This window comes from Abramis brama, assembly GCF_963993115.1.
Source record: "Abramis brama genome assembly, chromosome: 19".
Classification (NCBI taxonomy): domain Eukaryota; kingdom Metazoa; phylum Chordata; class Actinopteri; order Cypriniformes; family Leuciscidae; genus Abramis; species Abramis brama.
The window spans coordinates 3,508,941-3,522,630 of record NC_139981.1 but is presented as its reverse complement, the minus strand read 5'-3'; the positions used below and the strand labels follow the sequence as shown (position 1 = coordinate 3,522,630).

General features: G+C 34.7%; 1 protein-coding gene and 1 long non-coding RNA gene across 4 annotated transcripts in view; one reads left to right on the top strand and one right to left on the bottom strand.

Moving 5' to 3' along the window:
* The window catches only part of anapc1 (anaphase promoting complex subunit 1), a 68,200-nt gene that overhangs the window by 20,531 nt on the left and 33,979 nt on the right, over positions 1 to 13,690 (top strand). For both annotated transcript variants that reach the window (XM_084092935.1, XM_084092934.1), the window contains exons 17-26: positions 1,567 to 1,754; positions 2,394 to 2,468; positions 3,119 to 3,384; positions 4,985 to 5,076; positions 6,677 to 6,825; positions 9,844 to 9,922; positions 11,466 to 11,502; positions 11,630 to 11,703; positions 12,153 to 12,331; positions 13,182 to 13,408. In XM_084092935.1, coding sequence (XP_083949061.1) covers positions 1,567 to 1,754; positions 2,394 to 2,468; positions 3,119 to 3,384; positions 4,985 to 5,076; positions 6,677 to 6,825; positions 9,844 to 9,922; positions 11,466 to 11,502; positions 11,630 to 11,703; positions 12,153 to 12,331; positions 13,182 to 13,408 — 1,366 coding nt within the window. The remainder of the gene's footprint in view (positions 1 to 1,566; positions 1,755 to 2,393; positions 2,469 to 3,118; positions 3,385 to 4,984; positions 5,077 to 6,676; positions 6,826 to 9,843; positions 9,923 to 11,465; positions 11,503 to 11,629; positions 11,704 to 12,152; positions 12,332 to 13,181; positions 13,409 to 13,690) is intronic.
* Positions 9,955 to 13,690, bottom strand: part of LOC311069640 — a 51,342-nt gene continuing 47,606 nt past the window's right edge. The window contains exons 5-8 of one of the 2 annotated variants that reach the window (XR_014603542.1): positions 13,257 to 13,365; positions 12,148 to 12,329; positions 11,961 to 11,998; positions 9,955 to 11,733 (exon numbers count right to left, since the gene is read on the bottom strand). This is a non-coding gene — a long non-coding RNA (uncharacterized lncRNA). The remainder of the gene's footprint in view (positions 11,734 to 11,960; positions 11,999 to 12,147; positions 12,330 to 13,256; positions 13,366 to 13,690) is intronic. The other variant, XR_014603543.1, reaches the window with a different exon arrangement.

Below are 13,690 nucleotides of genomic sequence, written 5' to 3'. Positions count from 1 at the left end.
AGATGGTTGTGTGTGTAAATCCCAGTAGATCAGCAGTTTCTGAAACACTCAGAACAGCCCGTCTGGCACCAACAACCATGACATGCTCCAAGTCCCTTAAATCATCTTTCTTCCTCATTCTGATGCTCAGTTTCAATTTCAGCAGATCGTCTTGACCATGTCTACATGCCTAAATGCATTGAGCAGTTAAACAAACGTACCTAATAAACTGGCCGGTGAGTGTATAAACTCTAAATTGCATGAAATAAAGTCAGAATTCTGAGATACAAAGTTGCAATTGCCTTTTTTATTCAGTGGAAAATGGAAATGGGCTTTCATAGTTAAATATATGTTGAATATTCAAATCAAAAAAGCTATTTCCCATCATTCCATGCCTTTGTGAATTTAACATTTTTAAAATTTCAGATAGTTTCCCCCAAAAATGTAGTATTAAGTATTGGTACATAAGGCTTTTGCTCAGCAAATTATATCAAGGTTCAAAAAATGTCTTGTCTTTCATTTCATTTCATCTTGCTACAGAAATCCGAACCCCATGCATCCCTCCACCCTCAGATCTCTCTGTATCAGGTCTTGTAGCCCCCGTGTCACGCAGTCGAGCACTCTGGCAAACAGTCATCTATAAACCCCCTCAAGTGTAGTGTCCCTTGCTTCGCTCGGTTCCCCTGTGTTCTCCACCCCCTCGCTCAGATGTGTGTTCCAGCTCCGGCTGTGTCCTTTGAAGCGCCGGCCCCCTCCGTGTGCGCCCTTCAATAGAGCAACATTCATCTCCATTATCGTCACCTACACTTATTTTTGATGTATACACATGGGGGTGGGCGATATGACCTAAAAATGATGTTTTAATGTTATTTTTAATGTTAATCTAATATATATGGTATTAATTCATCAGAAGTCTGTGGTGACAGCTGACTAAAAACATGTATTAGGGGTGTTTGCTAAAGCAAGCATCATTTTAACAATTGGTTATTACACTTCTTCTTCGGTAAAACTTTACAATAAGGTTCATTAGTTAACATTAGTTAACCACCTTAGTAGTTTATTTATTAATCTTAGTTGGTATTAATATCAAAGGTTGTATTTGTTAACATTAGTTAATGCACTGTGAAGTTGAACTAACATGAACAAAGATTGATAAATATTGTAACAAATGTATTGCTCATTGTTAGTTCATGTTAATACATACTTGACTAATGAACATTATCGTAAAGTTTTACCACTTCCACATCCTTAAAAGGTTTGCTGTGTTACTTACCAAGTGATTTTTGCCTGATGAATGATGAAATGAGTGAAACAATCATATTGACTCACAAGGGGGTTTAAAAGACACTTAATATTCAGTAATATTATCGATTTGACTACATCGATATTATCGGATGTAAACCAAACTTGAACTGAATTGAGCTGTATGATGATGACACTATATTGTCTTGTGTAGAGCTGCTTTACAGCTGCATCAAATTAATTTCATAATTTATTAACAGGAGGCACTCAAGCCTTATCTGGAGACTAAAATATTACAGAAAGCTTACTTTTGTTATTAACGGCTGATCTTTCTTTCACTCCCAGTCAAACGTTGCCTGCAGGCCGTCAGGTTTATTTTACCCAAGGACACTGCCATGAAAGTGCTGGTCAAGTGGTACAACAGTTACAACGCCCCTGGAGGTCCCAGCATGCACCTGGAGTGGAACCTGTTTGTTACATGCCTAATGACAATGATGGGTTACAACACAGAGCGACTGACGTGGACACGCAACGTGAGTGTGTCTTTGGTCTGACCTCTGTGTCTGTCTTTGCATTTGAGAACCTTGGGGAATTAGGTACCTGTTTTAGCACAAGAATTTAAATAAATGAAAACTTTACACGAGATTTACAATTTACTTATAAGCACAATTTACTTAAACCCTTTTAAATGTTTTTGTGTTTTAAAATGATCATAGTTAAACACTGTTTTTGAATCTGTCAGGTAAGCACAGAAAACAATTTACTATACATTAAATATTATTTTCTACAAATTAAATGGTCATTATTGATATACCCATATATTGCCCAGTACAATCTGAATCTTTAAATATGATCTTTAAATATTTTTTTTTTTTGCATAAATGTTAGGTAAAGTGTTTTGTAGATCTTATTTGCTTGCATGCAGTTCGTATAATTTTGTTTAAATAAATACATAAATCAAATTATTTATCAAAACAAAATATTTATCAAAACAAAACACTATTTATTAATTTATCAAAACAAAATACAAAAAAATAATATAAAATAAAAACTATTTATACTGATTTATATAACATCATTGTATTATAAGATGGCTGATAGTGAAGTTTCCAATTAGTGAATGAACACTTGTCTGTCTTAAATGCTCATTAACACACTTGTCATCTCCACAGCTTCATTTTGAAGTGCCTCTCTCTCCAGTAATAGCCCCTAAGAAGGCCCGTCCTGCTGACACGGGTTCAGATGAGGTGAGTGACCCTAGACATGCCAGAGGCAAAGGTCATCTGGTCATCTGTTCTTTGAATCGGCTTGAACTGCAGGTTGAATGTTGAAATGTTGATTTAGATGTGTTTTTTACAGAAAGGCTTATAAAAATATATACGTTGTCGTTCAAAAGTCTGGGGTCAGTAAGAGAAAGGAAGCAATACTTTCTTTAAAAAGCAAGGATGCATTAAATTGATCAGAAGCAATTTTTTGTTACAAATTATTTATATTTCAAATAAATAGTTTTGAATGCTTCTTGAGCAGCAAATCATCATATTAGAATGATTTCTGAAGGATCATGTGACACTGAAGACTGGAGTAATGATGCTGAAAATTCAGCTTTGTAGCTCAGGTATAAATTACACTTTAAGACATATTCAAAAAGAAAACAGTTAGTTTAAATTGTAATAATATTTCTGTTTTTACTGTATTTTTGTTTAAATGCGGCCTTGGTGAGCATAAGAGGCTTTCAAAAACACCAAAAAATCTTACTGGCTCCAAACTTTTCAACGTCTGTGTGTATAGTGTGTATAACACGTATCAGCCCTCCACTGAGTTCCTGTAGTGAATGTTTTGAAGGTATTTATTTACTCATGGTTTGTTGATATGTCTACATCTGTTCTGGCATCAACAGGATTGGGCATACCTCCGTTGCTCCGACTACCATTGGCAGATTTCCATGTTACCAGCGGTGGCGGTTCAAGGCCTGGAGTTGGTGTCGCCCCCTGGTGGAGTGAATAACCAAGAGTCCGCTGTGGGTTTGGAGTCGTCCGCCCTCCTCTTCCCACATATCCCGGTGCTCTTCTACGTTCTGCACCTGCTCTATGAAGACCTGAAGCTGGATGAGCTACAGCGGAGCGGGGCGAGAGCTCTGGTTGGTCTGCTGCAACAGCTGGCCAAGTAATGTTTTATTTTATTTTATTTTTGTTTGATAGAAATAATAATTAATGAAGTGGGAGAGACCAGAGTGTTTTTATGATTCATGCACACATGCACTAGGCTCCTAACCAAGGAAACTCACCCAACTCCTCAAACCTCCCATTTCACATTGTCAATGCTGCTTTTCTTTGTGGCGTATCCTAATTATAGCTGTAATGTTTTTCATTGTTTATTAAAATGTCAAGTGCATGCTGTCATGTGGACATACAATTAAAAAAACAGCAGTGAGAGTTTAATTGGTTGCCTTTTGATAAACCCATGTGGGCTTGAAATTTAAAAGCATTGAATTATAATGCACAATAAGACCAGATAAGGCTGTAACCATAATCCTCTATTGAGTATTGAATCTTTGGCTCCTGTACATTTTTTGCGCCTGTTGTTTATAGGTCAGCATTAGGGCTGGGCAATATTTATCTCAATATTTTATAAGTAATAATATTATAATATATAATATAATATTATGTAAGTCTTTTGACAATATTGGGTGCATATCTCTATTAAATGCATAATTTCCATAATTTCCCATTGATTCTTGAAACATGGGGCAAGATATGTCCCACAATTTTACCTCCTATTATTTTTTGCTACATTGTCACTTTGAAATTATCCAGAAATTATCACTAGAAACTGTGACAGAATTTAATGTTTTTACTCTTTATTCTATCAATATTATTATATTTCACTCTTTTCACCCCAAATCACCCTTCCTGATGCTATAACTTGTATATTCTACTACTTAATATAATATCACATCATGTATTTTATATATTCTATATCGTCTATATTTCATATAGATTCAAAAACATGTAAAACCATAGAAAAATACAAGTGTAAATGTACTGAGAGAAGGTAATTTTTAATTTATTAAAAAATACACCTCCTTTTTAACACAATTTGCGAAAACACTTAATATCAGTAACATCAATGTCATCCAGCATCCTTTAAGGTCCTTACTCCATATTTTTCTTGTTATACGTTCAACACAGGCTCTGGCTCTGGCTCACACACACACACACACACACACACACACACACACACACACACACACACACCATAGCCTATATATTTAGGATTTTAACAAATCATGCTTTTTTTTTTGTAGCACTCACTTCAGATTTTGTTTGGTAGATGAAACATGAAACCATCCTGTACTCTCAATTTATTCTTAATCAAAAATAGATTGATCAGCTTATTAATTAATGTTTGGCTTGACAGTGCATGTTTTGTTTTTTTTAATGTTGAGTGTATTGACACATTGACTGAGGTAAAACTGGAAGAAACAGGCGTCCGCTCCCAAAGATAGATCCTGTTTAGAACCTGTTTAGATAAATCCAAACGTTTTAGTATTTACTAATAATTGTGATATTCACAATATTGGTGAATACCACGCTAGTCTTGTACAGCGTACAGCGACCAAACCACAGATCTCATTGTTCAGAGGTTTGTTAAACTTTGCCGTGTGAGTCATGCTCTGGTTTGGCTTTAATACCAGTATTAGTGTATATATTGACTGCCTGACGACTCTGTTACCAACTATTCATTTTTTCTCTCATTTCATTAGGGACCTACAGCAGGAGGATTTCATTGATCTGTACTGGCGCGATTACCCCTCATTCATCAAAACGTTCAAGGAGGCCTGCGTGATTGATCAAGGTACGAGTCCGATCAATGCGGTCGGGACTCCTCATTAGCAGCTAAAGGCATTTCTATTCATTTACCAGACAGTGCTGACTTGTTAGGAGTTCGACTAAATGTGTTTCTAGCCACGTTTAGGGTTTGAGTGACAGGCTTTGTTGAATTGAGGATTCTGTTGGTTGTATATGTGGGTAATCGACACATAAAATAGACGTGAAGATTTATTTCTCAACGTCGAGACTTAAGGTTAAAAGTCCCATTAAAAGGTTTGACACATGCATGTTCTCACCCGTGTTGATGCATTTCCATTTGGAATTGGAAGTTAGGCCTGGGAGTATTTAAAGTCTTGTCTTTTTTGTGCATTTTGTGTATGCCCTTGAACAGGAGAGTATTTCATAATTATTTTAATTAGTGTCATAATTATTTTATTCAGAATAGACAAATATCATAGTGTATATATATTCATAATATAATTTATACTAATTATTATATATGTAAAAAAAAAAAATATATATATTATATATTAAAAATGTATACCAATTGTATACCAATTATAAAAATGTATACCAATTATTATGCTAAAAAAATATATTTTTCGGCTCTTTACAAATGTTTAAGTATATAAACATTATATATATATATAATGTATATATATATATATATATATATATATATATATATATATATATATATATATATGTATATATAATGTATATATATATATATATATATATATATATATATATATATATATATATATATATATATATACTTAAACATTTGTAAAAAGCCGAAAAATATATTTTTTTAGCATAATAATTGGTATACATTTTTATTTGTATATATATATATATATATATATATATATATATATATATATATATATATAAATAAATAAAATTTATACTAATTATTACATATTTGTTTAATTTTATTTGGTCAGCTTTTATAAATGTATAAGGAAAAGTGGTTGTTTTTAGATACATAATTCATAATTTCAGTTATTCATCATTTTAATCACCTTTCTGCTGTTTACTTAAAGGTCCTGCCGTGTATATTCCATGTACACTACCATTCAGAAGTTTGGGGTCAATACGTTATTTTTTATTTTTTGAAAGAAATTAATACTTTTATTCAGCAAGGTTGCATTAAATTAATTAAATGTAATTGTTTATTTTAAATAAATGCTGTTCTTTTGAATCAAATTTAATCATCTATTCATCAAAAGTCTTGAAAAACTGCATCATGGTTTCCACAAAAATATGAACTGTTTTCAACATTGATAATAATCAGAAATGTTGTTTGAGCAGCAAATCAGCATATTACAATAATTTCCTGTGACACTGAAAACTGAAGTAATGGTGCTGATAATTCAGCTCTGCATAACAGGAAATAATTACATTTTACAATATATTCACATAGAAAACAGTTATTTTAAATTGTAATATTGTTTCAGTTTTTACTGTTTGTTTAATTAAGTGCAGCCTTGGTAAACAAGAGACTTCTTTCAAAAACATTTAAAAAAAAATGTACTGACCCATAATCATTTTCAAAGAATTATGAACCGCTCTATAGCTTGTCACGCAGCTTTACATGCGATGTCATCATCTGTGTGCAGCTCAGATGGAGCTGATGACTTGGCCGGTGTTCCTGAACGGAGAGGCCCCGTGTGTGTTCAGCTGGTTCAGTCGCTGTCTGAGAGGGCAAGATGTGGCGCCTTTTCCTTATCTGCCCAGCATCTGCGAGAGAACCAAACTACTGGTGCTGGTAAGGACCAAAATGCTACTGAAAGATCTTGAATATGGTCTTTATGCCTGGATTTATAGGTCCTGTCCAGCCACATTCTAAAACCCAATTCACTTCTGACAAATTCAGGTAGTCGTGTCCTTCTCTAGATGTTCTACAGTGTGACCAGTTTAGTCCGATTCACACGTGACTCCTTTGAGCAGTTTTTATATCGATTCATTCAAAAAAGACTCAAACTCAGGAGTTATTAGCTTGAAGCAGACTGACGAATCTTTCACTGAATAAACTCATTGAGTGCGTTTTACATGCATGTTCTTAACCCGATTATGCTTAATAAGTCCGACAATGCACGAGATCACTTAAACACATTAACCTGTTTTCCTTTATCGGAGCAAGGTCATAAATGGCTTAAACCGCATAAACCGATCGGCACAGCGAGATTTTTGCCCCTTACTCTGATTTTGCCCAGCATGCAAACACATTAACCTGATTTCTGTCGGCTTATTGACGTGCGGATATGTGATATGTGACAGGAACGTGTCCTTACTGTGAATTTAAGTGCGTCCAGACAGAGCGAGTGTTTATATGGAAAATATATCGCAAACTCACTCTTTCTTTACCCAAAAAATGATAAATAATGTAACTGCATGGGAGGATAATATATGAGCCGTAAGTTTCCCGTTGACATGTTGCAATACAATTTTTTTATTTTTTTTATTATTTTTTTTTATTATTATTATTATTTTTTTATTTTTTTTATTAAAATAAAGAATTAAAAAAAAAATTAGCAATATTTTTAATATTGCTAATTTTTTTTTTAATTCTTTATTTTACCATCATAACCGACATAACAAATGAAATACTCAGATACTCAAATGATTAAGTTTTGACATCACTACCAGGAAATAACCTGATTTAATAATAAAGTGATAAATAAACGCGGTTTACTTGCGTTGTCAGGTTATTGGTTTGCGTGTAAACCTGGGCAACATGTTATTTCAATAAGCTGAGTTTTGTGAGTTATCAGGGTACCGGTGTTCATGTGAATTCACTGAATCAGTCAGGAGTGTTTATCTGACTCACTTTCTAAACTGCAAGCTGTCATTACTTTCAGTGAAGTCCACCTCGAAATTAAGTTTTGTGCAGCAGTTTGTGAAACTAAAATGACTATCATTACTGACTGGTGACTGATAACATGTGGTTAGAGATTGATTTGATGGTTATTTAGGGGATAGACTCTTGCATTTAAATGTGGTTGTCAGTCCCAAAACATTTTTTTTTTAAATGTTTTTGGAAAAAAGTCTCTTCGGCTATTTATTTGATAAAAAAAATGGCAAAAACAGTAATATTGTGAAATATTGTTACAAAATAACATTCCAATAGGCTGATTTGCTGCTCAAGAAACATTTCAGATTATTATCAAAGTAAAAAAAAAAAAACAGTTAATGTTTTTGTGTAACTAACATAAAAAAAAATTCTTAGGATTCTTTGATGAATAGAAAGCTCGATATAACAGCATTTATTTGAAATGTGAATTTATTTGTAAATTTGAAATTGACTGTCACTTTTGATTAATTTAATGCATCCTTGCTGGTGATGCCCAACAGGGGGCGTTAACAGTGAGCAGAGGAGCTGTGTGTCATGCCCTTAACTCACACACATGTTCTGTGGAAATGTCAAGCAGTTAGATGGCAAAGTGCTGCAAGCTAATCATAATGACATTTTACGAGCAGCGAGTCGTCCCTGGGCGTCCTCCATGTCCTGTGAGCGGGAGTGATGCCCCACCTTAATTAGTCCATGGAAGTGGTTGGCTGAATCACTCGAGAGGGCGATACGAGGGGTCACGGGCGCCATGGTGTGTGTGTGTGTGTTTGTTTTGTACTTCCTTCCATCAGGCAAAGTGAAGTGACGCACAACCCTACTGAGGTACTGACAAATCGTTACTCAATTATGGGCTGTGTTTACCCCACCGTTCCCGTCCCTTAGGTTAGAGTCCAGATAATTAGAGCATCCATTTAATCCCTCTATACTTAAACTACCACCGTATGACTCTCTCTCTGCCTGTCTTTCTCTTCTCTCTCTTTTTCAACCCCTTTCTTTCTCCCCATTACATTTTGTGGTAATTGCTAAGGAAAGCATCAGCATCACTATGGCTCATGCGTAGAGTTGCAGTCGTGTTGTGCAGGTTTTGAGGAGAGGGGTGCTATTACTTTTCTAAGCTATCAGACTTTTTGGATGTTTAAACAGGAGAAATACTCCTTTAGACACTAAAGAGGAGATTTAAGCTCAACCAAAACCATGTTCTTCCTCAAAATACATGCAGTTTCATTTTTTAACCACTAGGGGGCCAAAAGTTCCATTGTGTACCACAACAGACTTTGGGTGTGATACTTGAACATCTGATGCTGTGACTAAATCCAAAACTGTCTTCCTGTTTAAATCCTCAACTGTATTTTGGTAATTTTGTTACGTCATTTTGATTAGTTTTTGTTTATTTATGATAATTTTGTTTTATTTCAGTTTTAAATTTACTTCAGTAATCACCCTAAACATCTTTCAGCTAGTTGCCAAGAAAGGCAACATTTCAGAGTGTTCATTTAGTTTAAGTTTTTTCAAGTAATTATTTTATTTTACATCAGCTTTATTTCAATTAACAGAAAATCTGTTGTAATAGTTTAAGTGGACAATAACAGCACAGGAATTTTCAACTCAATTGCATTTTAGCTATATGATGTCTTTGTCATTTTTATCAGTTTGCTGTTTAAAAATATTTCTAAATAGTTTTAATTCTGATTCCTCATTTGAAATGAAATTGATTGATTTTGAAATTGATGTTCTGAATGAGCGCTGTATTACCTGCGTGCTGTGGTTGTGACGCGTGTGGTTAATGACTGCGCTCCTGCATTACTTCATGATGAGACATGTTCATTCTCCCCTCACATGACCAGACTGAGTGACTGTCATGACAGTAGCAAACCAAAACCACTCAGGTGCTGTCCCACTGCTAATACTCACTCTCTTCCTCTGTCTGTTTCTCAGAGTTATGCCCTGTACGTGATTGGAGATGAGGACGCCACCTCGACAAACATGTTGAAGTACCTCTCCAGGCTGTCAGCAGGTGGGCTCTGCGTGTGTGTGAGATTAGAGGCTATTGAGGGCGTCTTTACCATCAAGCAAGTACACTAGTGAAAAAGAGGATTCATTTATTTATTTATTATATTACACATATGGTTTGGATGCTAAATTTAGGGCTGATCTATACAGAGGAAAGACCATGCCAACAACCTCCAGCGGCTAATAGAGCGTCACAGGGAATCCAACCAACAAACATGAACTATGCTAGCCACTATATTTCTATATTCTATGGTCACCTGCATTGTCACTCATGACAGAAGCATGCCAAACATGGTTTGGATGCACAAATCTAGAAATTTTGACCAATACTGATACCATAAAATCAAAACTGTCACCTACAGATTGTTCACTAAAAATGAACCAGTCGCTCTAATCTTGAGGCTGGACTAAATTAAAAATTTAGTTCTGCTTTTTCAGTGTAAATACATTATTATAAAATATGTATTTTTCTTGGGTTATTTAAGAATAGTGAAATTATTTTCCACATAATGTGCTCTTTCCATGAAGATAGAATTTGTGTAAATCAATTCTTAAATTAAATGCTGCAAATTATGTTTCTAAGTGCACAGAAGTTGGTTTTGTCTGTGTTTCATGATTAGTGGTGCTGTAGTGGCATATATATGCAGCTAAAAAATAAAGAGATTCCCAGAGACATTCACAAGAATCTGATGTAATGGTACCAAGTTATTTAAATGATTAACAAATAAAATTGACCGTAATCAGTTCAAATATTATATTTGTAGATCAAATCTAGTTTATTTTAGACAGACAGGGTGTGGAACAAAATAAACACTGATTATCTGTTTCCGTATCGGCACCTATGCAGACTAATGTTGATTTAAATAATATTTATGAAATAAATATATACTGTACGTGCATCCCAGCCGTGCTTATAAAATGACCAGCATATTTAGCTTTTTTTTTTCTTGAAATCACACTACCATTTAAAAAGTTGGGGTCAGTAAGACTAAATGTTTTTGAAAGAAGGCTCTTATGCTCACCAAGACTGCATTTATTTGATGAAAAATACAGTCAAAACAATAATATTGTGAAATATTATTACAGCTTAAAATAGCAATTTTTTTTATTTGAATATATTTTCAAAAATAACTTATTCCTGTGATCAAAGCTGAATTTTCATTATCATTACTCCAGTCTTCAGTGTCACATGATCCTTCAGAAATCATTCTGATATGATGAAACATTTGTGCTGCTTTCAAAAGAACAGCATTTATTTGAAATATTAATCTTTTGTTGCATTATAAATTTCCTTGCTTTCACTTTTGATCAATTTAAAGCATCTTTGCTGAATAAAGGTGTATTACTGACTGTAATCTTTTCAATGGTATTATTTTTTTTCATTATCATTTTTCATATTCCAGCTTATTCACTGTTATTTATATCATAAACATTCTACAGTAAATAAAAACATCCAATTAGATTTGATAATACAAAAACCAGGGAAAGTTTGTTTTTGACTATGTATATAAATGACTTAAAGTTTTTGTTGGTTCATGTTTTCACAGGGCAAAAGAAGAATATGAGTGATCCTTTTCTGAGAAGGTACCTGTGGTTCAGGAATACTGTCATGTGCCTTATGTTTGTTTTTTCTAGATAAGTCTCGGCTCATCAGTTCTAGTCAGCTGATTTAGTTCCTCCAGTGTGTTTGATTGTCGGGTGTGTTCCACAGGCAGAGCAGCGTGAAGCCCGCACCTTCATCTGGATGCCTGGCGGAGAAGCTGGTGGTGTGGTTGACCTCTGCAGGTCAGAGCCATTCCAGAAACACGGCACAACCTGTTGATCCAAAAACATACTCATCACAAGTACACACTTGCAAATGCATATCCTTGACTGACACATCGCAAACATGTAGTCCCATACTTAACATGCATTGTTGTTTCTCTGGTGGTAACAAACCTCAGTATTCAAGGGGGTGATAGTTTCCTTCAAATGTCATTAATTCAGATGCGTTATTAAGGTATGCTAGCTAAAAACAAGCAAACGGTTCAATTTTAACTTACTTAGCATGAATCTGTTCTCTGCCATGACAGCAGTTCACCTGAAAGAGAAAAACAGACTGTGGACTTCTCAGATCCTGCAGCATTTGTTTACCTTAGTTCATGTTAGCTTAGTTATATTTGAACTTTAAACCAAGCTTGTGTCACGAGGGGCATGTGACTACACTATTTTACGTGCTTGTTTTTTTACCTCAGGATTTACATTGAAGAATCTGGAGTCTGTTCCATTTGGTGTGGCTCTGCCAATCAGAGACGCCATCTACCAGTGCAGAGAACACCCCTGCTCTGATTGGTCTGAGGATGTCTGCGCTCTGATTGGACGACAGGACCTGACCAAGCAAGCTCACAAAGTCACCCTGGCCAATCGTAAATCTGTAAGAAAGTTAATCAAATGTAAAGAAACAAGATCTTGCTTTGCAGTTTGAATGGCATGTTTGGTCAGAGCTGTACATGTATTGCAGCACATTTAGTTCTGAACTCAACTGTTGACCTGTATTTTATGCATTTATTTTAGCATTATTTATATAATATTTTTTATATTCATATAATATTTTTTATATTCATATAATATTTTTTATATTTATATCATATTTTTTATATTTTCAGTCTATATATATATTTTTTATTACTTTTTTTAAGGTCAGATTTTTCATATAATATTGATATTTTATTTTATTTTATTTTATTTTATCTTTATTTCACTTACCTGAAATGATTTAAAAAAAGAAAAGAGTTTTGGCGAACAATAACAACGCTGTTTGTTACTAGATAAAATGTAAACTCTTCTGTATTAAGACACTATCAATAGTAATATACAAAATACACAAAGCTGCCTAACTATCTTTAACTGTTGAAGTTGCCTTCTTTTTGGTTGTGCTTGAAATAAAAAATGAGACTTATATTATTTCTGTATTCATACTTGCACATTCATTATCATGCAAAGTATCAAATGGAAACCCTAGGACACTTTTCAGGGGTCAAAAAAGATTTTTAAAACTATTATTGGCTTTTCCAAAAACAATTTTGAATAGTTGTCTCCTGGGAAAGTAACTACCGTCCCAGTTAAAACAACTACTGTCTGAATTGGGCTGAAGACTTGAATATGGTATTTAAGACTGGTATTTTCTAAGTTTGGAATGTGTAATTACAGTAATTCTGATGTGAAGTGAATGAATTGAACAAGGCACATTCATTGTATATTCAGTGTGTTTGTGTTTGCCCTAGACTGTCGGTCTGAACGTAATGCTCGAGCCGCCAGTGACCAGCGACGCGGATGAGGAGGAGGACGGTATGACAGACCTGCGCCCGGAGGTGACGGGGCTGATCTGGAGTCAGGATCTCAGGGTGCAGGAGGTCCGGCGTCTGCTCCAGAGCTCCAGACCCGTCCGGGTCAATGTGCCCCACCTGCCTGAAGTCAGTGACCATGAGTACATTGAGGAGAAAGAGAACAAGTGAGCAAGCTCAGTCTGATACTCTTAAAAATAAAGTCCTGTACACTCTTACAAATAAAGGTTCTTTATGGCATCTACTGTTCCATGAAGAACCTTTAACATCCATGGAATCTTTCCCATTCCACAAAAGGTTTTTTATAGTGAAGAAAGTTTTTTAAATGTTCTTCACACTAAGAAAGCCATTCACTGAAAGTTTTTTTGGGGAACCAAAAATGGTTCTTATGTGGCATTGCTGTGAAAACCCTCTTGTGGAACCTTTATTTTAAAGAATGTAGGGTTCTG